Genomic DNA, 24,363 nt, shown 5'->3' with positions numbered 1-24,363 from the left:
GTTCAGTATTCTGTATACATGTATATGTTTTTGTATTATGTGTTGTTTCTATTTTAATAATTATTTTAAAGCTGGGGTCCCGATGATGATGGTAAAACTGTGGATGGACCACACATCTTAGCAGCCGTGAGTTTGGATTTTATTTTTATTTTTAAATATTACATTTTCAGTGGTGCATTAATTAGTGTTGGGAATCGGTTGAACTTTCATCATTTATCATTGGTTATAATTGGTTTAGTATTTTACCCAGAAATTTGGGGCATTGTCACCATTTTCAGGTCATTTTGTGTTTCATTCATAAGTGTGGGGCGAGATGTAGCCCAGTGGTGAAGCGGATCAATCCCCATAGGTGGGTCCATTGGGCTATTTCTCATTCCAGCCAGTGCACCAAGACTCATATATCAAAGGTTGTGGTATGTGCTATCCTGTCTTTGGGATGGTGCATATAAAAGATCCCTTGCTGCTAATTGAAAAAGAGTAGCCCATGAAGTGGCGACAGCGGGTTTCCTCTCTCAATATCTGTGTGGTTCTTAACCATATGTCCGACACCATATAACCGTAAATAAAATGTGTTGAGTGCATCGTTAAATAAAACATTTCCTTCCTTCCTTCCATTCATAAATGTAATTAATGTGCTTGCTTTAATACATGAATGGTAAAATATTTGACAGACATATTACATTAATTAATAATACATTTTCTAAGTGTTTTAGAAAGGTTTGATTAACCTCAGGGCTGCATACAGGACTTGCTCTGGCACTTGCCAAATTTACCAATTACGAATTTTGAAAGCAGTTGGCAAATTTTATTTTCATTTGGCGAAATAATTTTATGTAATAATTGATATTTTTGAGAAATTAACTGTTGATTTCTGCAATTTTTTTAAGTTTAATAAACAATTTGGCAAAATATTTTACTCACCCAGAGCTAGCCTTGGTATGGCACTGATTACGGCAAAATGGCGTTTGACTATTGAGACATGTTGCCTCACCATGCTAAAACAAGTTAGGGAAAACACTGGTTTGCACCAACCGATCAACGTAAGATGGATTTGAATTATTAGAACTGCACCTATATGCACAATTCTTATAATTAGTTTTGAATCATACTTATTAAATGCAACACTAAAAGTTCATATTTTATTTTTAATTATTTTTGGGTTCATCAGATATGATGTTCCCTGAGGATGTAATTTTTATGTTCATCAAGAAATAACAAACTTGCATTGCTACGGCTGGAATTATGGGATGTTGCTAAATTGTAATGAATGTAACAGCAATTTAATTAGACATATATAATATATAGAGGATTCGTCACGAGTATTTTTTAATATGTAAAATATCAACCTCGTTTATGTTAATCGGTATTTGTCGAGACAAATAACGATTAACTAGAGGAGGTTGATATTTTACATATTAAAAGCACGAGTAGCAAATTCTATTTATGCTATAACACTTCTAAAATAACATTTTAATTCAGGGTCTTTTAGTAAATCACAGTACTGAAGTTGCCACCATCGATAATATGACGTCATCACGATTAGCACAGATTAGTTTGACGTCACTCATTTTAAATAAATCTTTGAAAACGTTACGCTCAGGTACACGGGTCTTGTTGGCTTGTAAGCAAATGACCCATCCACAACAACACATTATCTAGAGACCTTGCAAATTTGCTTACCATTATTAACCGGGTTAATAAAGTAAATTATCACATGGGTTTATGACATGGATATCATGGGTAAGTTATAGGATAAATATATATATATATATATATATATATATATATATATAATACTGATATCCCATAACCAATGAATCCATAATGAAAGTTATCTTCAGGGTGTAGTAAAGCCACATTTTAAAATGTGTTGATGGCTTGTTTCCTTTGTTGCAGAAAGCTATGAAGTATGGCGTTGACTTTGGTAGGAAGGGGTATGGAAGTATTTATGTTGTTGCTAGCGGCAATGGAGGTCATCACCAAGACAACTGTAACTATGACGGATATGCAAATTCAATCTACACCGTTACTATAGGCAAGTATAACCTGTTTAATGTTTTGATATAGATTTAACATTTTATTTGTAAATGTCATTAAAAATGTATACATTTCTTAATAAAATACATTATAGTCCATCCCATCCTCCTACAAAAATGTTTTTGGTAAATAGTTTTGTTTGACGTAAGAAGAAAATATTATTTTTGTGTCCAATTTAGAAAACAATCAGTTCAGAAATAAATAACTTGTAGTAAATTCCATAGCATGAAAAAAAGGCCTTCCCCGTGGGACGGACTATGGATGTGTAACAAAATAGGTTGGTTATGATACATATGTAAACACATTGACACAAGTGGTGTATATAGAGGTTTCGTCACAAGTATTTTTTAAAGTTACAGTCTATGGTTACCATATTATAACATCATGTACAAATATGAAATACAAGCTCAAATGCACTTTTAAAAAACTTGTGTGTTCGCTATGAACGGAGATCATCAAAAGTATACGCTCGATTCGTCGCCTGTGCCGCCATTGCTCGGCAAAGCACAAACGACAGCCCCTTGTCAGTTTCAGTTACATGTACCACGTGCATTTGCCGATTTCAAATTGTAGGGTTTGTCTCAAAAAATGAAATGAGAAATCTTGCACTGTACGAAGAATGTCCGGTTGAGGATACGGTACTAGAGTCTTTCGTTAAAACTGGTTTGATCTTGACAATGTATCGTCGACAATCGTACCTTCCTATTTCAGAATTAATATTTTATAAAGTGTTAGTAGAACTTTTAAAGTTTAGTTTGTATACTAGTAACACATTGATCATGTATATATTTTTAAAATAAAATATACTAAAGTAGACAATGGACGTTTTCACTTCTTAATTTTACGTGTGTTAAAATCGACAAATTCAAATAAATATTCTTTCGTTTCGAAAGGGTAAAGTTAGTTGTTGTTTTTTTGTTGTTGATTTTTACGACATCAATTGGATGTCAAACATTTGGTAATTTTGACATATAATCTTAGAGAGGAATCAGGTGCACGTGCAGGGGGAGGGTATTGGCGGTCGAAACCCTTACCTGCCCAAGCTTGAAAAAATTGAAATATATTTTCTGGGGGAGCATGGCCTCATATAAACTTCACTCAACACAGTCTATAACCTCAACCCTGCTGAAATCCCTGCACACACGCCTTGGAAACCCGCTACATTTTTTTTTTTTAGCAAGGGATCGTTTATATGTACCATCCCACAAACAGGATATCACATACCATGGCCTTATATATACCCGCCGATGGGGATCGATCCTAGACTGACTGCGCATTTAAAACCCCCACCTTTTTAGGTCTAAGTAATGATAAAAATAGCATATAGTCTTGAAAAATGTTACGTAAATCGAACACAACACCCTCATCCTCTACCCCTAGAGCGTTACATAATTATTAACACCCCCTTACATGTAATGCGTATGCTAACCGCTGGCCACTGTAAAAATTTCACGTCAAATCCCCCACCGACCACTGGAAAGGCATTGTACCATGCATGTACCTCTATGGATATAAATATGTTTTGGAGATATGAGACGATCCCTTGATCAAGACAGTTAAATTTGTTTAAAATCACGTGAGAAGCTCAGCGCCTGCGCAAATCACGTAAAGTCCCAGTTCTACTGGCGTCCCGCTAAATTAAGAAAAACAAAGCTGGCCAATGTCTTTGTAGTTGACCTAAATAATGTAGATAAGCGAGCATTGCGAAACTATAGCGATGTGGATCGACTTTTTATGTACCAAACAGAACTGAACCATCTATTCTATATGCTTAAATAATAACAATATTCCAGGGACTGCAGCTTTAATATGGAAAATATCAACCGAGTCTATGTTAATCTGTATTTGTCGAGGCTCTGCTGAGACAAATACTGATATACCTAGATGAGGTTGATATTTTATATATTAAAAAAAAAAACGAGTAGCAAATTCTATTTATCCTATAACACTTCTAAAATAACATTTTAATAAAAATTTTTTAGTAAATCACAGTATTAAAGTCGCCGTCATCGCTAATATGATGTCATCACGATTAACACAAATTACTTGCATTTTAACTAAATATTTGAAAACATTACACTCAGGTATACAGGTCTTGTTGACCCTAACCACTGCAACACATTACCTAGAGACCTTGCAAATTTGCATGCCATTATTAACCAGGTTAACACTAAATTATCACATGGGTTTATGACATGGATATCATGGGAAGTTATAGAATAAATAGAGGATATTAAACAAGCTACTATTTATTGTCAAGTTAAAGTCCTGAGTTAAAGAAGTTTTCTGTTTCACGAGTTAAACATACATGTATTTACTATAGTGAGTTTGATATTCAATTTATTACCCCAGCCTAGGGCGTCCATGGGCGTACCATCAAATATTTACGGAGTAAAAACAGCTGTGGGTGTGATTGGTAGAAATTGTGACATTGATTATTTGTGCAAATACTATTATCCATTGACAGTTGCTAAAAAAACATTAATTAAATCTTTTAAATGGTATCTGACCCCCTATTTACATGCAGGTAGATTAGATGTGAGGTGCCACACTTTTTATTGCTGTACTTCCTGGGTGTGTTGATACGCTGCTTATATCAGTTTTATTAGTAAACGTTAACATTATCGGCAATAGGAATTGATTTGGTCTATTCAAACTATCAGGGTTTTTTCTGTTGTGTTGGTCGAGAGTTTGACTGTGTGTTTTGTTTACACAGGCTCGGTTGATGAGACCGGACGGATGCCATACTATGCAGAGGAGTGCGCGTCCATGCTCGGAGTAACATTCAGCAGCGGAAACCATAACAATAGAGCTATCGTGAGTCATTTCACTTCACTCATACTTATTTCCGTGCTTATATATCCAATTACAGTTCAGGCATGCTCTTCAGCCAGTGCTCCACAACTGGTGTAACAAAGGCTGTGGTATGTACTATCCTGTCTGTGGGATGTTGCATATAAAAGATCCCTTGCTGCTAATCGAAAAGAGTAGCCCATGAAGTAGCGACAGCGGGTTTCCTCTCTCAATATCTGTGTGGTCCTTAACGATATGTCTGATGCAATATAACCGTAAATAAAATGAGTTGAGTGCATCCTTAAATAAAACATTTCCTTCCTTCCTTCCTGGGCAGACACCTTGGCTGTTTGAACCGGGGTTAGCCAGGGCTTCTAGATTTATTTATTTTTAAATCCACTAGCCATGGGATCATTGATTTTTAAAATTTACTAGCCGCGATTAAAAATTAACTAGCCCTAATAGTTATTATCAGATATGTCACCTAAAGAGGGACATAGAGCTTGAAAACACTAACTTTGGGGTCAGGATATTCATATTTACAAAATAAACTTAACTGCAACATTTGATTCTTTTCTTTTTTTTCACTAGCCGTCGGGCATGGCAATAGTAATGATTTACTAGCCCAACATTGAATGTCACTAGCCATGAGAGTGGTGCTACTATAATCTAGAAGCCCTGTCTGTCATGGCAACAGTAATGATTTACTAGCCCAACATTGAATGTCACTAGCCATGAGAGTGGTGCTACCATAATCTAGATGCCCTAGGTTAGTGGTTAATTGTTAGTGAGACTTAAAGTTTGTTTTCTTTAACGACACCACTAGAGAACATTGATTTATTAATCATCAACTATTTGATATCAAACATGTTGGTCTAGGGTCGATCCCTGTCTGTGGGCTCATTGGGCTATTTCTCATTCCAGCCAGTGTACCATAACTGGTATATCAAAGGCCGTGGTATGTTCTGTGGATGGTGCATATAAAAGATCCCTTGCTACTAATGAAAAAATTTAATGGGTTTCCTCTCTAAGACTACAGGTCAAAATATCAAATGTTTGACATCCAATAGCCGATGATTAATAAATTTATGTGCTCTAGTGTTGTTGTTAAATAAAACAGAAATATTTTGGTTGGAACCTGTCTTTGGGCAGAACTCTTTAAGGAAGTCAGATGCTAATGAGAAAATGTAGCTGGTTTCCTCTCTAAGACTAATAACTCAATGTGCTCTAGTGGTGTTGTTAATCAAAACAAACAAATATCCTATTCAAGGTTCAGGCATGTCCATCTCAAGTCCAGTCTCTGGCTTGGCCAGTGGCTTGACTTGGGACATTTGGGACATAAAGACTGGGTCAAACAACATTTAAAAATGTATTTTTCTTTCTGTGACGTCCAGGTGACGACCGACTGGCGCCTGGGATCTGGGACTGGCTGCACAGAACATCACACGGGAACCAGTGCAGCGGCTCCGATAGCAGCGGGGATGATTGCTCTCATCTTGCAGGCCAGACCGTGTCTGACGTGGAGAGACGTACAGTACCTCATGATCATCACAGCCGTCAAGGTAGATAATTCTTGTGATTATTACTGTAACCGGTTCGGGGTGGTGTGGGTTATGTGGTAGCGTTGCCTTGATCGGATATATTTCTAAGTGTAACTACTAGTGGGTCAGTTGGTCAAAGGCTCCACACACCCGACCGGCCAGATATTTATAGTATAAATATGCTTTGCATGTCAACAAAAAATTATCTTTGTTGACATAAATAACACTACTAAAAAGAGCAAGATCAGCAAATGATATAAATAACTCTAGACTTATTTACATAAATACAGTTGTATTCTTCTCTGTCTGACGTAAAGGTGCCCGAGACGAATTTATAATTAAACTGGAGGGGAGATCATTCCTGGGGCGAAATCAAAAAGGGACGAATAGACGGACGTGGTAAATCAGTAACACAAGTCTGTTTCGCGATTAACACAGAGTCCAGATATATATTTTGATCACTGTATTAATTAATTACTTCTATTTCTGTTATAGCCAGAAATAGGTCAAACTAAATTTATCTTATTGAAATTAATGTTAACTGAAGTTAATTTCTACGCCACAGGAGTTCTAAGCACAAAACGGGATTTTGGTGTTTACAGTTTACTATGGCGTGAAGGCAGTTCCAAATACTAAATAGTTTTCAGTCAAATTAAAGTCTAATTGTTTAAGATATTAATTTATATAATAATTTTCAGTTAGATAATATTCTTATATGTCTTGTACAACTAATTTTGTACTTAGTAAGACATATTTGTTTAGTTGTGATCTAAAACTAAATCAAGTTATCAAAACACTTATGTACCCACCAATGCCAAAAATAGAACTCGTCTTGACGTCTGCTTCAACGGTTTCTTCAAAAAGTACAATATTATTGATTAATTTGCAGCAGGATTACTTTTATTTTATAAAAGAAGTCATTGTAAATAAAGGAAATGTATTATTTTATTATTAATTTAATTTAACTTATAAAGGACAATACACACAACTGGTCACTTCCAGTTTGTTTACACACATAACCAGAGTTTGCCAATCAATTGTTTACTTATTAACTTTTACAATAGACATGATAAACGTTTTAGCCAGAGAGAGAGAGTACCTTTAACCTGCCCATATACCTCTATGGTTTCAGGCATGACTGTCCCGGACCCTGTCTCTGAATAGCCAGTGGTGTGGCTCGGGACAATTTTGTCTCATTATTTTTAGGAATGAGGGTAGGGTACTAATAATTATTAAATTAAGATGCGCAGATCTAGATAAAAAATATGGTTCAAAACCAAACTAATTTCCTAACAAAAAATATTTTTTTTTTTTTAATATAAAATTTAAATTTACTTTAATTAAATTTATTTTAGTCGCATTTTAGAGCGGGCATTTCTAAAAATAAATATAATATTTGAAAAAAAAGAATTTTAGCCCTACGGGGTAAAAGGTGTAACAGTTAGCACAAGCTAAATTTTTATTTTTATTAAATAAAAGAATAAAAACATGATAAAAATAATAACATATTAAAAAAACGGCACGCTTTTTAAAAACATAAGACGTATGACGGCTATTCTGCAGAACGCCATGGTTGTTCGCGTTTAGTCTCTACATGTCCGAGCCTGTCCTAGCAGCACTGGAAGATTGACTGTCCCACTCTAAGAAGAAATAGGAAACGGGGACGGCCCCTACTACTCTTTTCTAGACTTTACTTTGTTTTATTGTGATACCACCTCGTATCCTCCAGAGTCGGGCCCATTCGCACCACTATACCAACCCATGACGACTGGACTATATCCTAGTCTGATTCTCTCTCGTTCAGATGGATCCGGCTTCTCAAGATCTGTATTTCAGCACAACACCTTCAACGTCTACTGACTGTCAATCTAGGGGTTTTCTTGATGGGATGCAACCCATCTCGTCCCTACAAGCTGTGCACCCTAACGGCCTTAACGTGGCCACTCATGTTGACTTTAAACTTTTAGACCTTCGTTCAAAAGCTGATGTCGAAATTACTTTCTTTTTTTAATATTATTAAATAGTCCGATCCTCTCTTCTGTCTCTTATTTATTTTTGGACTGTCCTTCTAAAATGCTCCAAATTATATAAATATTTGACTGAGCAGTCAATTCTTTTTATTTTTGGCTTGTAACTTTTTTTCTTTTTTTAAATTCTATTAACTTTTTTACTACCATTTGCTAATTGCTATTTTCAAAATTCTGCCCATTTTCAACTACCCTCCCCCCCCCCCCCCCCCCCCCATCCCGAGTCAGGCCACTGATCTTATCTAATTTCTTTTTGACCACCCGATCTAATCTAGCGACCAAATTTAATGAGTAGAATTGTTTTTTGTTAATTATATTAATTAGAGATGTGCATCAAAATTTTAAAGGCCCACTATTTAATTTTTGGATGTAAATTTCAAAATTGTCCACTTAATTTTTTTCTGTCCCGGGAAAAGCCCCTGGCTATCCAGAAACTCTAGTGGTATATGAGCATGTAAAAATTATTCACTCGCACTCTGTCAAGGTAGATAACTCAGTGCCTCATGATCATCACAGCTGTCAAAGTAGATAACCCTGTACCTCATGATAGTCACAGCTGTCAAGGTAGATAACTCTGTACCTCCTCATCATTACAGCTGTCAAGGTAGCACTCCGAGTTACTCGAGCTATGAGGAAAGTTAAGGTCTCACTACACAGTTGTCATCTGCCATTGAAACCCATGTTAAACTGCCCAACTTCAAGCGAAGATTGCCCATAGAACGGGTTCTCGTTGGCACCAACAACATACACCATTGCGAACATACATTATATAAGCATTTATTTTCACTCCAAAATTGAGAACATTTCCGTCTCAGTTTTTTGCTATATGACCGCATCTGGCTGTAGTACCGGTCCGAACAGGTGGTTCATTAACCGATTCACTCCGGCTGTCACTTGCGCTATATACCCGTGTCCCAAAAGGTCGATGCACAATATTACAAAATAACATGGGCAAAATACAGCCAGAAGGCTTACCATTAAACATACATATTGTTTTAATTCTTCACCATTTCCTAGAAATGAATATGTGAACCATAACATGTGCCACAATTAGGAACTATAGTGGACCGTGATGAATGAACTCTCACCCAGAAGTGATCTGTGTAGTGAGACCTAGATAACCCTGTACCTCATGATAGTCACAGCTGTCAAGGTAGATAACTCTGTACCTCCTCATCATTACAGCTGTCAAGGTAGCACTCTGAGTTACTCGAGCTATGAGAAAAGACGTGTCTGTCTGCGCTCTTGAGCTGCGCCCCCCCCCCCCCCCCCCCCTGGGGGGTGGTCTTTTAGCCAGTTACGGGGTTTTGAAGGAGTATTGTGTCACGTACACCGGTTCACAGTCGACCGTGACTTTGGTGTACGGCGATGCCGATACCCCCAAGAGGAAGAGTAGAGGACGTGGGGAGAGGAGACGCCTGCCAGGGGCGGCACAGGGGTAACCTAACCTGGCGGCTCAACCACCAGCGGCGGTTCTGTCTGCATCGCCGCCCCTCGCTTCACCTCACTGGAAGAAGACCAGCTCGCCACCAGCGGACCAGTCAACCGATGCCACATGCGGACCGCTCAACCCACCAATGTACCAGCCCAAGCCACGATGTTCCATCTTCATCACTCAAGCCGTCTCCGGTGCAGCGGTTAACTCTACCAACCGCTCCCATCGAGTTGGCTATGGAGACGGTTGTTGGGACTGCGAAGCAGAAGGCAACAACACAAGCCAGCCAGCCAGACAAGGTGAACCCGCCAGTCCGTGCTCACCCTACCCCCCCTCCCCCAGTCCAGCAGGAAGCTGATTGGTCTCTCCAAGTTAGGAAGATCATGCCAGCCTTTCGGCACTGCGTGCAGTAGGACACTCAAGACCCGAAAAAGCTGATGGGGATATTTTTCAACCAGGCCTGGCAACAGTTGACTGATGGAAGTCACTTCGAACTCCACACCATCAGAACGGATTCGGGACATTCTGGACTTGTCTTGACCTTACGACGCAAAGACCTCTACTGCCAAGTGATCCTGCTGCGGGAAATGGATAGCCAGACCATCCACAGGATCTGCAAGTCAGTCGTCGGTGCCATCTATAGTCAAGTCATCCCTGCACTCATGCAACGGAAGGACAAGATCCCGAACTTGTCAGCCACGCCCCTCATCGCCTCTCCGTAGGCGCCAACCGTTCTAAGGGCTTAGTCGGATGTTAAAATTTGTGGCCGGCATTCAAAATTTTATGTTTGTGTTTTTTATAAACAGTCCAACGCAGTTTATTTTGGCAGCCCGTCTAAATTGCTCAAATAACCTTAAAACCTTTTCGGTCGAGCACTCTAATTTTATTGTTTGGACTTAAATTTTTGTAGCTCATTTCGGTTTTCGGTCTTTGACCTAACTACTAAATTCGTATTCCAAATTCCGCTAACCTCCAACTTACCCTTCCCCCTGGCCCGGACCATATAGATCGGACTTTAAAATTTTAGACCTTTGTTCAAAATTTTATGTCGAAATTACTTCTTTTTTTAAAATATTATTTTGGACTGTCCTTCTAAAATGCTACAAATTATATAAATTTTCGACCGAGCAGTCAATCCATTTTACTTTTGGCTTGTAACTTCTTCTTTTTTTTCATTTTTTTTTAAAATTCTATTAACTTTTTTACCAATTGCTATATTCAAAATTCTGCCCATTTTCAACTCTAACCCCCTCCCCCTATCCCGAGTCAGGGCACCGATCTTATCTAATTTCTTTTTGACCGCCCGATCTAATCTAGAGACCAAATTTAATAAGTAGAATTTTCTTTATTAATTATATTAATTAGAGATGCGCATAAAAATTTTATAGTCCCACTATTTAATTTTTAGATGTAAATTTCAAAATTGTCCCCTTAAATTTGTTCTGTCCCGGGACAAGCCCTTGGCTATCAAGAGACAGGCCCCAGGACGGACATGCTCGAAACTCTAGTGGTATATGAGCATGTAAAAATTATTCGCACTCGCACTGTCAAGGTAGATGACGCAGTGCCTCATGATCATCACAGCTATCAAGGTAGATAACCCTGTACCGCATGATCATTACAGCTGTCAAGGTTGGTAACTCAGTACCTCATGATCATCACAGCTGTCTAGGTAGATAACTCAGTACCTCATGATAATCACAGCTGTCAAGGTAGATAACTCTGTACCTCCTAATCATTACAGTTGTCAAGGTAGATAACCCAGTACCTTGTTACTACAGCTATCAAAGTAGATAACCCAATACCAAACCTGCTCAATGCAATTTTATTTTTTTAATGCATTTTGGGGGGTAGAATGACTCAACCCTCTGCAAATATTTCACACCACAAGTCACACTCCCACACCACACGTGCCTAGATTGCTTCCTAATTCACCATATGAAATTTAATCCATGAAATATACATGTACATTAACTGTTAGATTATGTGTGTTGTTTTCACTGTTTGTAGGTGGACGTGGACATCGCTCACTGGCAGCGTAATGGCGCAGGTCTCTACCACAGTCACAAGCACGGCTTCGGTCTGCTCAAGGCGTGGAGATTGGTCAATGCTGCCAAGGTAACAGGAATACATTTAACGGGAGTGGGATGTAGTCCAGTGGTTAAGTGCTCACTTGAAGCGTGATATGTCTAAGATCGGTCCACGTTGGTGGGCCATTGGGCTATTTATCGTTTTAGCCAGTGCACCGCGACTGGTATATCAAAGACCGTGGTATGTGTTATCCTGTCTGTGGGATGGTGAATATAAAAGATCCCTTGGTACTAATAGAAAAATATACCGGGTTTTTTCTCTTAACACTATATATATATATATATATATATATATATATAAAATTATCAAATGTTTGACATCTAATAGCCGGTAATTCATAAATTAATATGTTCTAGTGGTGGTGTTAAACAAACTTCTTTTTTTTCCAATAGTCGATGAATAATTAATCAATGTGTTCTAGATGTGCAAGTGCCAAATTTTAAAAACTTAAAGATACAGAACCTGTTTTCAGCCAATGAAAATTAACACAAAGTTTAGTTAATCTACAAACCCGTAACACATTTGGATAAAGTTACAATTGAGTGAAACATGAGTTTGTGACTTTGAAATGGTGAAATACACTCTAAAAATAGACTAAAACTCGACTCCATAACTGTTACCTCTGTGACAGAAAATATGAGAATTGCATTTTGTGATATTAAATCCACCAGGATGACCAAAGACACTTCGAATGTATGGAAATGGATAATCCAAACAATAAAATCTAAGTAAAGTATGATTTCAGTTATAAAAAACGGCTTTAATAGTAAAAAAAATATCCCTTAGTGCTTAAAAAATAGGTATATGTCCCTTTAATTTTGTTGTTCTATATTCTGTTTTATTTCTAACGTGCAGGTTTGGGATATGGTGCCCTGGATCACGTCCTACTCAGTGATAGGTAATGGTGTCAATCTGAAGATTCCAAAAGGCTCAGGGAAATCGCTAACAGTACCTGTTACAGGTAAGGTTACAAAAGGCTCAGTGAACTTGTTAACAGTACCTGGTAAGGTGAAAAAGGCTCAGGGAAATCACTAACAGTACGTGTTACAGGTAAGTTGACAAAAGGCTCAGGGAAATCACTAACAGTACCTGTTACAGGTAAGTTGACAAAAGGCTCAGGGAAATCACTAACAGTACGTGTTACAGGTAAGTTGACAAAAGGCTCAGGGAAATCACTAACAGTACATGTTACAGGTAAGTTGACAAAAGGCTCAGGGAAATCACTAACAGTACGTGTTACAGGTAAGTTGACAAAAGGCTCAGGGAAATCGCTAACAGTACCTGTTACAAGTATGATGACAAAAGTAAAAAATTTAATGTTTTCCTTATTGTGCGACTGCTAACAAAGCGATCGCCCATTCCATGATGCAAGCATAAAATTTAGTCACCTTCTCTATCTTTGTGGCTCTGTGTGTCTTTTTTAATTTTTCTCTCTTTCCTCCCTCCCTCCCTCCCTCCCTCTCCCTCTCTCTCTCTCTCTCTCTCTCTCTCTCTCTCTCTCTCTCTCTCTCTCTCTCTCTCTCTCTCTCTGTATATCTGCTTCTGTATATCTCTCTTTCACAAGGGGAGGGACGTAACCCTGTGGTAAAGCATTCACTTGATGCGTGGCCGGTCCAGGATCGATCCCCATCGGTGGACCCATTGGGCTATTTCTCGTTCTAGCCAGTGCTCCACAACTGGTGTAACAAAGGCAGTGGTATGTACTATCCTATCTGTGGGATGGTGCATATAAAAGATCCCTTGAAAAATGTTTTACACCACTTAGTAAAGCACTAAAGCCCATGAAGTGGCGACAGCGGGTTTCCTCTCTCAATATCTGTGTGGTTCTTAACCATATGTCTGATGCCATATAACTGTAAATAAAATGTGTTGAGCGCATCGTTAAATAAAACATTTCCTTCCATCCTTTCCTCCTTCACAAATTTTGTAAAATCAGTATGACTTGATGCGAGCTTAATAATTTCTTTATTATCCATATTATTAGTTTTATTTTTTTAAATGAATAACAAGGACTGTCTAAAAATGTTTCAATCCCAACTAGAAAATTACAGCATTACTCTTGTTATTAAATGTTTGTTTCATACCATTTTTATTACCTGTTATGTTGAGCCATGTGGATGATAACACTTGTTAAATTTTACACATGTTCTTCGTATGGTTTTTATTAACACAGTTATGTTGAACCATGTGGATAATAACATATGTGCTTCGAATTATTTTTATTACCTGTTATGTTGAACCATGTGGATAATAACATGTGTGCTTTGAATTATTTTTATTACTTGTTATGTTGACCCATGTGGATAATAAACTTCCTATTCTTTCAGTGGACGACTATCACATTCAAGGTTACAGTCTGTACGTTCTGGAGCATGTGCAGGTTACCGTGACGATCACTCATCCGTGTCGTGGAACACTGGGTGTGGTGCTCATCTGTCCAAGTGGAACAAGATCTGTGATTGGTGCACCGCGGCCCAATGACAAGTAGGTTTACACTTTTGATTGGTAGAGCTGGGCAGTATTGAAATTTCAGGTTCGGTATCAGTATTTTGGGGTTGTTTACATGTATCTCGGTATCAGTACAGTATTTGGTATTTGGTATACAGTACCGATACCGACATCTACTGGTATTTTGGGTATACTTGGATTTAAAAGTATACCTGAGTTAAGTCTCGCTTGCTAATTTCATCTAAATAAAATTAAATTACATACACAAGGCCCTCTGTCTCTTCTTTTCAGCTATTTTGTGTTCGTCAGATATATTGTTAGTGCTTCACTAAGTGGTGTAAAACATTTTTCAGTTTTTGAGATTAGCTCCGTTTGGTAAATCGGTATTGACATGAAACCGATACCGATTGGTAAAAACATTTTTCAGTACCACAATTTCGGTAATTTGAGATTTGCTCCGTTTGGTAAATCAGTATTGACATGAAACTGATACCAAACGATAAATACGGTATACCGCCCAGCTCTATTGATTGGATATAATCAAAAAAAATAGGTTACAGTGATGAACTGGCCTCAGTTGTGTCGTGGTTAAACCATCGGACTTAAAACTGGTACATACTCAACCGTTAAGATTAGTGGCAGGCCTATATAGTGACAGGCCTATATAGTGGCAGGCATTGTTGTGACAGGCCTATATATTGGTAGGCTTATATAGTGACAGGCCTATATAGTGATAGGCGTATATAGTGACAGGCCTGTATAGTGACAGGCTTATATAGTGATAGGCCTATATAGTGACAGGCCTATATAGTGACAGGCATACATAGTGACATGCCTATATAGTGACATGCTTATATAGTGATAGGCCTATATAGTGACAGGCCTATATAGTGACAGGTCTATATAGTGACGAACCACCACCCTACCTGCCACTGAAGCAAATTGTCCGCTTTCAGAACTAAAACATACAGATTTATACATATGGAGTTTCTGGTGATGCAAAAACAAAATAGAAAAAGGGTCCACTTGCTTCATATTCGAACCCCACCCCCACCCCCCCTAGGTCCAGATCACGTTACGCCCCTGCATATCAAGGCTCGAATTTGGCAGGCGGCAGGCGGCTATTGCCGCTCAAAGCGCACAAAATGCTTTCCAAAAAACCGTTTCACAAGCAGGTTTTGCTTTCCATCTGGTTTCTAAAATTTGTTTCCGGTATATCCCAGAATTTGCGTTTGTCGCGCGTTTTCCGCATTTCAAATGAAGAACTTAAAATATTTAAAACATTGCTATATTTGTATCGACATTGTAGACGCGGCCATGTTACATTAGTGCGCACACCAATAATGGCAGAATTATCTACCAACAACATTCTCGAAACTCATTCGGATCACATCGGCCGATTACGGTTCAGCGACAGCGAGTAATGCAAACGTCCTGAGCTATTTGGACTGGTTCTCAGACTGGTCATTCGGTTTAACATGTAGCGTAAAAACTAGTCTAGCCAACGTTAGGAAACAACTAGTGGTTGAACTTACGCTTATTTATCGATGGAATCAGCCGAGAAGTTCCGAGTGTCGTGACTTTCAAAAACAACTACAATTTTAGAGACTACCATTGACCAAGCTACTTTAAAACTTATTACAATCATGGCCGCGGTGGCCAAAAAAGCTACTGTCGAGAAATGGGCAAGTACACATGCAAACTGCAAAATAACAGCAATACCTGTGCTCTAGAACTGCTTCTCAAATTCAAACATTTGTCTCCCAATTAAAATTAAAAAAAAAAAAATGAATTTCGAGCCTTGCATATGCGACCAAATCGGTTGTAACGTAGAGGGATCATACTGGATTGACCATACTGGATTGACCTCCCGGTACCGGCTCCTACTCATAGCAGGTTTAACGACTCAGTGGGTAGGTGTATGACCACTACACTAACTTCTCTCTAACTTGTGATGGACAAACAGTCCAGATTGCAGAGGTCTGTGCCCAGGACAACGTGCATGAACCTAATATAAGCACGAAAATGACTATAAACTCATTAAAACTGAACTTGTCTCGTTTAGACACATGGAAATAAGTTACACGCCCACTTTTAATCAGTATCTGGTGTAGAGAAGTTAAATCTTTGTACTGACTTTCTAAAAAAGGACAGTGTAAATAAATAGTCCATTTTTTTAGGGAATTCCAGTTTATAGAGGTATCCCAGTCATGGCACAGTGTACAAAATAGTGGTACGGCACGAAGTTGCCAGACTATCCTTTCAAATTCACCTGTGATGGACATTTTCATAGATACAACAAATGTAACCCACACACACAAAACAAAGGTATCTCTTTGAAAACACCGGCCTCGGTGGCGTGGTGGTAGGCCATCGGTCTACAGGCTTGTAGGTACTGGGTTCGGATCCCAGTCGAGGCATGGGATTTTTAATCCAGATACCGACTCCAAACCCTGAGTGAGTGCTCCGCAAGACTCAATGGGTAGGTGTAAACAACTTGCACCGACCAGTGATCCATAACTGGTTCAACAAAGGCCATGGTTTGTGCTATCCTGCCTGTGGGAAGCGCAAATAAAAGATCCCTTGCTGCTAATCTGAAGAGTAGCCCATGTAGTGGCGACAGCGGGTTTCCTCTCAAAATCTGTGTGGTCCTTAACCATATGTCTGACGCCATATAACCGTAAATAAAATGTGTTGAGTGCATCGTTAAACAAAACATTTCTTTCTTTCTCTTTGAAAACAGCCGTACCATCTGCGCCACCCCTGTGTCCAGTTTAGATGGGTTTCACTGTGCTATGTAACATAATGTTTTATATGATTTTAACTGTTTGTTTTTCATTTTCAGTTCCACTCTTGGTTTCTCAGCCTGGACGTTTACCACAGTGAGGTGCTGGGGGGAGCCTCCCACAGGCAAATACCGGATAGTCTTCACTGATAAAGGTTTGTTACGGACAATACCGATCGACTTGATGCATATAAAAGATCCCTTGCTATTAATGGAAAACTCTAGTGGGTTTCCTCTCTAAGACAGGTGAGGTGCTGGGGGGATCCTCCCCCCAGGCAAATATCAGATAGTCTTCACTGTTATAGGTTTGTTACGAAGATTATTAATTTTTAGTCTTCACTGATAAAGGTTTGTTACGGAGATTATTAATTTTTAGTCTTCACTGATAAAGGTTTGTTACGGAGATTATTAAATTTTAGTCTTCACTGATAAATGTTTGTTACGGAGATTATTAAATTTTAGTCTTCAGTAATAAAGGTTTGTTACGGAGATTATTAAATTTTAGTCTTCACTGATAAATGTTTGTTACGGAGATTATTAATTTTTAGTCTTCAGTAATAAAGGTTTGTTACGGAGATTATTAAATTTTAGTCTTCACTGATAAAGGTTTGTTACGGAGATTATTAAATTTTAGTCTTCACTGATAAATGTTTGTTACGGAGATTATTAAATTTTAGTCTTCACTGATAAAGGTTTGTTACGGAGATTATTAAATTTTAGTCTTCACTGATAAATGTTTGTTACGGAGATTATTAAATTTTAGTCTTCACTGATAAAGGTTTGTTACGGAGATTATTAATTTTTAGTCTTCACTGATAAAGGTTTGTTACAGAGATTATTAATTTTTAGTCTTCACTGATAAAGGTTTGTTACAGAGATTATTAATTTTTAGTCTTCACTGATAAAGGTTTGTTTATTAATTGTTGACCAAACTTTGTTATAGTCTGTTCCAATAAAATGCAAAAATCACCTGTTTACTGACATATTTCTTTTAATTTCAAGAGTAAACACCACCTTGTACATCAATGAGAGCCAAAACAAGTAAATGCTAAATTAGGTAGACTATAATTAAATAGATATTTACAAAATATTTACTTGTCTGTTTAATATGTAAGAAATAATCGACGAAAATAATGTTTATTCTATTTCCGACAGCACTTTAGTTACTTTATTTTTCAGATACCAAGCATTCCGAATTTGGAGTTTTGAAGAATTGGCGACTGACTCTGTTTGGTACTCCTATGATGCCCGAAGAATTCCTCAAACGACGACAGTAAATATTTTATTTTTACCAACTTTGTATTTGAACATGAATTTTAAGAAATTAACTGGTACTTTTGCATAATTAAAACAAAATATTGTTCTTCAGCCGCAAAAAAAACCACTGAATGTTTTCAAATAAACTTTTGTTTAATTTTAGTAAATATTTTTCTGTACCAATAAAACATTTTAATGTTAATATATCTTTTTGCAAAATGTTCAATCTAGTTTAATTAATTTGTATGTATCAGTATATACATGTGAATAAAAGTAAAGTTTGTTTTGTATAATGACACCACTGGAGCACATTGATTTATTAACCATCGGCTATTGGATGTCAAACATCTGTTAATTAACAAACGTTTGATATCCAATAGCCAATGATTAATTAATCAATGTGCTCCAGTGGTATCGTAAACAAAACAAATGAACTATCCAATAAAGCTACATGTATGTATAACATTTTCTTGAGGAATTGTGAAAATAAAGTAAAAAAAACTATAATTAAGACAGACAGACAGACAGACAGACGAAACAAAACGAAACCTATAGTTCTTTCTGGTTGAACTGGTAGAAAACCCAATAGGAGACTCCATGTGAATTATAGCAATAAGTCCACAACGATTGTGTCTATTACTGCAAAAGGTCCACAGTGACTGTGTCTCTATACTGCAAAATGTCCACAAAAACTGTGTCTCTATACTGCAAAATGTCCACAAAGACTGTGCGTCTATTATAGCAAAACGTCCACAATGACTGTGTCTCTCTATTATTGGCACCATTATTAAAAATAACGGTTGATTGGTTTGTTCTTTTGCAGACTGATAGAGGAAGCAATGAGTGGAGTTTTTCTCAATGACAGCTACCAACGACCTTGCCCGCCTCCTCCTGTGATGGCGCAACCGAACATTCCGATGTCGCAGAGAACACTAAAGGTACTTGTAGGTCGTAATGAAGGACATCAATAGACCCTGATTGGGTTTTATTATGTGCCAGTCTTTGGTTTTGCATTGTCCATCCATCTGTCCATAAACTTTTCATTTCCGGAGCATATTCTTTTTTACCAGTTCATATAGTATCATCTGATTCAACCTACCAACCTCAGTGGTGCAGTTTAAGCCATCAGACTACAGGCTGGTAGGTACGGGGTTCGCAGCCAGGTACCAGCTCCAACCCAGAGCGAGTTCTTAAGGGCTCAGTGGGTAGGTTTACGGCCACTACACCCTCTTCTCTTTCACTAACGACTAACCAACTAACAACTAACCCACTGTCCTGGACAGACAGCCTTGATATCTGAGGTGTGTGCCGAGGACAGCATGCTTGAACCTTAATTGGATATAAGCACGAAAAACATGTTTCGACCCATTCTGTCAGTTTCCTCCAACTCTGTCTTCTGAGCTGTCCACACCATGGCCTGCCCGTCTCAACTTCCTCCACGGGTGAAGTTTTTCTTTTTCTTTTTCTTTTTCATCCTTGTCCTCTGTTGCTAATAAAGCTGGTCTGACCCACGGCACTAACTAATGACCACCGGTAGTAGAGGAGCACAGTAGATAGTTACAATGGTCTCTTAACAATGCCAGAAGTACACTCTCCGAAGTGGTCAGACTAAACCCACAGCTAAAAGCTGATGGGGAATGACAGATGTGTGGCACAGATAGCCACGAGAGACAGGCACCTGTCGTGGTTGGAAAGACAAGGACTTGGATGTTGAGGTGGATAGTGAAAGAAGTTGAAAGATAGGAGGAGATGGATTTCAAAGGAGTGAAAGGAAAGGGGGCAGAGGGATAAAAAAAAAAAAATTATTATTATTATATTTATTTTTTATCCCACTGCCCCTCATTTCTTCAATTCGTATAGGATCTTCAAACCTTGCATTCAAGCATAGTTTGGGATGGCGGTGTGCTGCACATACATGTAGGTCACTGTGACCCAATTTTTACACAATACACCTGCCAGCTGCTACATATTGAGCATGACTTGACACACCTCATCCCTTTTTGAAAAAATAACCGGTGTCGTGGTTAAGCCATCGGACATAAGGCTGGTAGGTACAGGGTTCGCAGGCCGGTACTGGCTCCCACCCAGAGCGAGTTCTAACGACTCAGTGGGTAGGTGTAAGGCCACTACACTCTCTTCTTTCTCATTAACCACTAACAATTAACAAGTATCCCACTGTCCTGGACAGACGCCCAGGTAGCTGAGCTGTGTGCCCAGGACAGTGTGCTTGAAGGTTAATTGGATATAAACACGAAAATAAGTTTAGATGAAGATGAAAAAATAACAGCGGCATGTGCAGGAATGTTAGCGGGGTGGGTGGGGGGATTAGTCTAGACTGGCCAGCGAAGTTTATGAGAAGGTTGGGATATGCTCACTTGGAAACTTTGCTTGAGTGGGATGGGGAGTTGCTTCGATGCCCAAAACCCTCCCCTTGCATACAACGCCTGAATAATTTGGATGTGAATCTAGAATTTGTTTTATTTTGTCTTTAGAAAAAATATTTATATAGTGCCATATTCAGACATCTGAGTGTTGAAAATGTGTATTGTAACCCATATATGGATTGCATTGTAAATTTCCTTTCCATGTTAGGGTGTTCAAATTTTATTCATTTATTTATTCATTCATTGCAAATGCCTTAAATTTAATATACAAATGAAAAATAAGTTACATAAATAGAGAATAACTGGTTACTGTCTTAAGATATCAGCTTTATCCTGCGAAGGTTAGAATGGCGAATGTAGCGAGGCTCTGCCGAGCTGCATTCACCATTTGACCTGAGCAGGATATTAAGCCGATATCTTAAGACAGTAAGCAGCTATTTCTTTTATCCTGCAATCCTACAGGAATTTTCAGAAAATACCACAGTCTTTATTCCAGTTTTGTGTACGCAAATCAAGTATTGTCAACCTAGCAAAGCTTTTGCCGTATGACGTCATACAAGATACATGACGTCATTATTTGTAAGACGCTAGCTACATTCTGTCACATTAAAAAAGCTTTTCTAAACTCTAATTCATAAATAAATATATAAGTTCTGTATTGTTATCGCAAACTAAAAGTTATTTGTATTTACTGCACTTCAACAAATGATTTAAAGAGTATATTTGTTGAAAATCTACTCTGAAATACTTGAGTTGAGTCGGGCTTATGTCACGTGACCTATAGTTTTGTTCAGTGACCGAAAATATAGAGATTTATCTAGTCATCATATTTTGCAAATGTATACAGTGATTGCTGGATAAAATTGTTTTAGCGAGAGCAATGTGACAATGAAATAAATCGTTATTGCAATTTTCAGATACTACAGTGTAACAATGAAACCGGTCTAAACCAGATCATGCCTGGGACCTAATATTTATCTAATTTAGACAGGATCCTGTGTTCAGAAGGGTCACGTTTTAGAATTTAGAAAATTTGTGACTTGGCTGGTTTTTACATGATTCCGGTTTCTCAGGGTCTTTATCTTTACAGCCCGTCAAAATTGCTCAAATCACCTTGAAACCTTTTTGGCCGAGCATTCAAATTTAATTGTTTGGATTTAAGGGGGTTTTTCCAGATAAAAATATGTGCAGGATGTGTTACCTATCTCTTTTTTGGCTTAGGTCCTTGACCTAACTTCTAAATTGTTTATTGCAAATTCCGCCCACCTCAAACTTACCCTCCCCCTCCTCTGTCCCAGACTTAGTCACTGGCGATGTCAGAGGCTAATCCCATGATGGGCATGCTTGAAACATTTGCGGTATATAAGCATGATAAAACAGTTCACGTTCACAATTATCAGGGTCCAGTTTAAACAGGTTTCACTGTATATTTAAATATGATTAAATTACAGATGCTACAGTACTCAGTATCTTTAAATATCGAGTCTTAATTACAGATACTTGTGGACTATGTACCTTTAAAAGGACATTCGTGAGTTTGCTTCAATTTTTAAAATGTTATCGACTTAACAGACTTTGTAACGATTGTAATTACATATCAAATATTTTTTTTTGCATAAAATATTAGTGGCTGAATAGTAAATGTGTTTCTGATCATCTAATATTTGTATTAGGTTAAATTTCATTTTATTTTCTAAAATTTGTTTTTCGTAGTACGGAATTATTTGAAGACAATATCCAGTTTGGGCTTGTTACAAATATTAAGATGACCAGACACACACTGAATATACAGACACTGCTATTCTAAAGAAGAAAATATATTTAATATGCAAGTTTAATCGTAGAAATATTTTATTAGTCGGAAACATCTTACAATGCAGCAAACTCAGGAATGTCCCTTTAAACATTATGTCTCCATTACAGATCTATATTGTACTGGTGGACTATGTTACTTTAAATATCATGCTTAATTACAGATACTAACTGAAGGACTATATATATTTAAATATTATGTCTCATTACAGATACTGGCGTTAGCATGTGTGTTCTGTGCCGTCATGTGCGTTTATGAAACACTTGAGTACGCATTCTGTTACAACGACGAGAAGAAAGAACATCGACGCAAGTTAAAACTTGCTGCTCGGGCCCAGCGCCTAGCTGATCGTTCCAGACCCGAACCTGTTAACTCGGACGATATCACGGAATCGACCGGTTTACTACAGGCTGAGGACATTCCCATGGAAACATTTCCACTGATGTCGTCATCGGCAACTGCAATTAACACTGGTGCTAATAATAGTTATGATAATATGCAAGACGGTGGAGAGTTTCTAAGCAACAGGGTAGATAACTGTACTGATGCGAGGTCACATTTGTTAAGTTCCGTGAGAGAGGATGGCGGGTTGCTAAGCAACAGGGTAGATAACTGTACCGATGCGAGGTCAGATTTGTTAAGTTCCGTGAGAGAGGATGGCGGGTTGCTAAGCAACAGGGTAGATAACTGTACCGACCCGAAGTCAGATTGGTTAAGTTCCGTGAGAGAGGGTGGCGGGTTGCTAAGCAACAGGGTAGATAACTGTACCGATGCGAGGTCAGATTTGTTAAGTTCCGTGAGAGAGGATGGCGGGTTGCTAAGCAACAGGGTAGATAACTGTACCGACCCGAAGTCAGATTGGTTAAGTTCCGTGAGAGAGGGTGGCGGGTTGCTAAGCAACAGGGTAAATAACTGTACCGACCCGAAGTCAGATTTGTTAAGTTCCGTGAGAGAGGGTGGCGGGTTGCTAAGCAACAGGGTAAATAACTGTACTGACCTGAGGTCAGATTTGTTTAGTTCTGATAGAGAGGTCGGAGAAGATATTTCACCAGATGTGCTGTCCCATAATGTTTGGAAGTCTTCTGTGCCGAAGTCAGATTATTCCACAAGTGGCCTTCCCATCGGTGTTTCCGCTGCCTCGAATTCAAGTCTTCCGTTAAACTGTGTGACTGATGTAGACAGTTCCGACGCCGAGAATGTTCTCTTCACTAGATGACCGGTGCAGTGTGATACATAGAGATTATTATACAAGCTTGTGTGTCGTACTGATTTTACAAAACAAGTGTCGGGATTCTTGTATTGCCTGAGCGAGAACGAGGGTAATACATGAATCCTGACACGAGTTTCGTAAAATCAGTACGATTCACACGCGAGTGTAACAATTTCTTTATTATTCATATTATTATTGAGGGTTTTTTTAATGAATAACAAGGACTGTCTTAAAATGTTTCAACCACAACTAGAAGAAGACGACGAAATAACGTCATATTTCACATGCAAAGTCTGAACTAGGACTGGAGAAAACAACGTCATGTTATGACATCACTTCCCAAAATTACATCATCACACTTGTTATTATATGTGTGCTTGGTATGATTATTATTAATTCGGTTATGTTGAACTATGTGGATAATAAAGGCTTATGTTAAAGGGTGGGGACTGGGTTATATGGCGTCAGACATATGGTTACGGACCACAGATTTTGAGAGGAAACCCGCTGTCGCCACTTCATGGGCTACTCTTTCCGATTAG

The 24,363-nt window shown here is 38.3% G+C and overlaps 1 protein-coding gene across 1 annotated transcript in view; it reads left to right on the top strand.

The window, feature by feature from the left end:
- LOC121386353 (proprotein convertase subtilisin/kexin type 7-like) overlaps positions 1-23,962 on the top strand; it is a 39,477-nt gene extending 15,515 nt beyond the window's left edge. Inside the window, exons 7-17 of the mRNA XM_041517233.1 lie at positions 72-126; positions 1,897-2,035; positions 4,754-4,854; positions 6,225-6,392; positions 11,844-11,951; positions 12,780-12,885; positions 14,252-14,408; positions 17,218-17,312; positions 18,337-18,430; positions 19,238-19,352; positions 22,823-23,962. Of these exons, the coding sequence (XP_041373167.1) occupies positions 72-126; positions 1,897-2,035; positions 4,754-4,854; positions 6,225-6,392; positions 11,844-11,951; positions 12,780-12,885; positions 14,252-14,408; positions 17,218-17,312; positions 18,337-18,430; positions 19,238-19,352; positions 22,823-23,827 (2,143 nt within the window). The 3' untranslated portion in view covers positions 23,828-23,962. The remainder of the gene's footprint in view (positions 1-71; positions 127-1,896; positions 2,036-4,753; positions 4,855-6,224; positions 6,393-11,843; positions 11,952-12,779; positions 12,886-14,251; positions 14,409-17,217; positions 17,313-18,336; positions 18,431-19,237; positions 19,353-22,822) is intronic.
- Positions 23,963-24,363: the final 401 nt, after the last annotated feature.

This window comes from Gigantopelta aegis, chromosome 12, assembly GCF_016097555.1.
Source record: "Gigantopelta aegis isolate Gae_Host chromosome 12, Gae_host_genome, whole genome shotgun sequence".
NCBI classification, from domain to species: domain Eukaryota; kingdom Metazoa; phylum Mollusca; class Gastropoda; order Neomphalida; family Peltospiridae; genus Gigantopelta; species Gigantopelta aegis.
The sequence above is the reverse complement of the archived record's forward strand: the minus strand, read 5'-3'. Positions and strand labels throughout refer to the sequence as shown.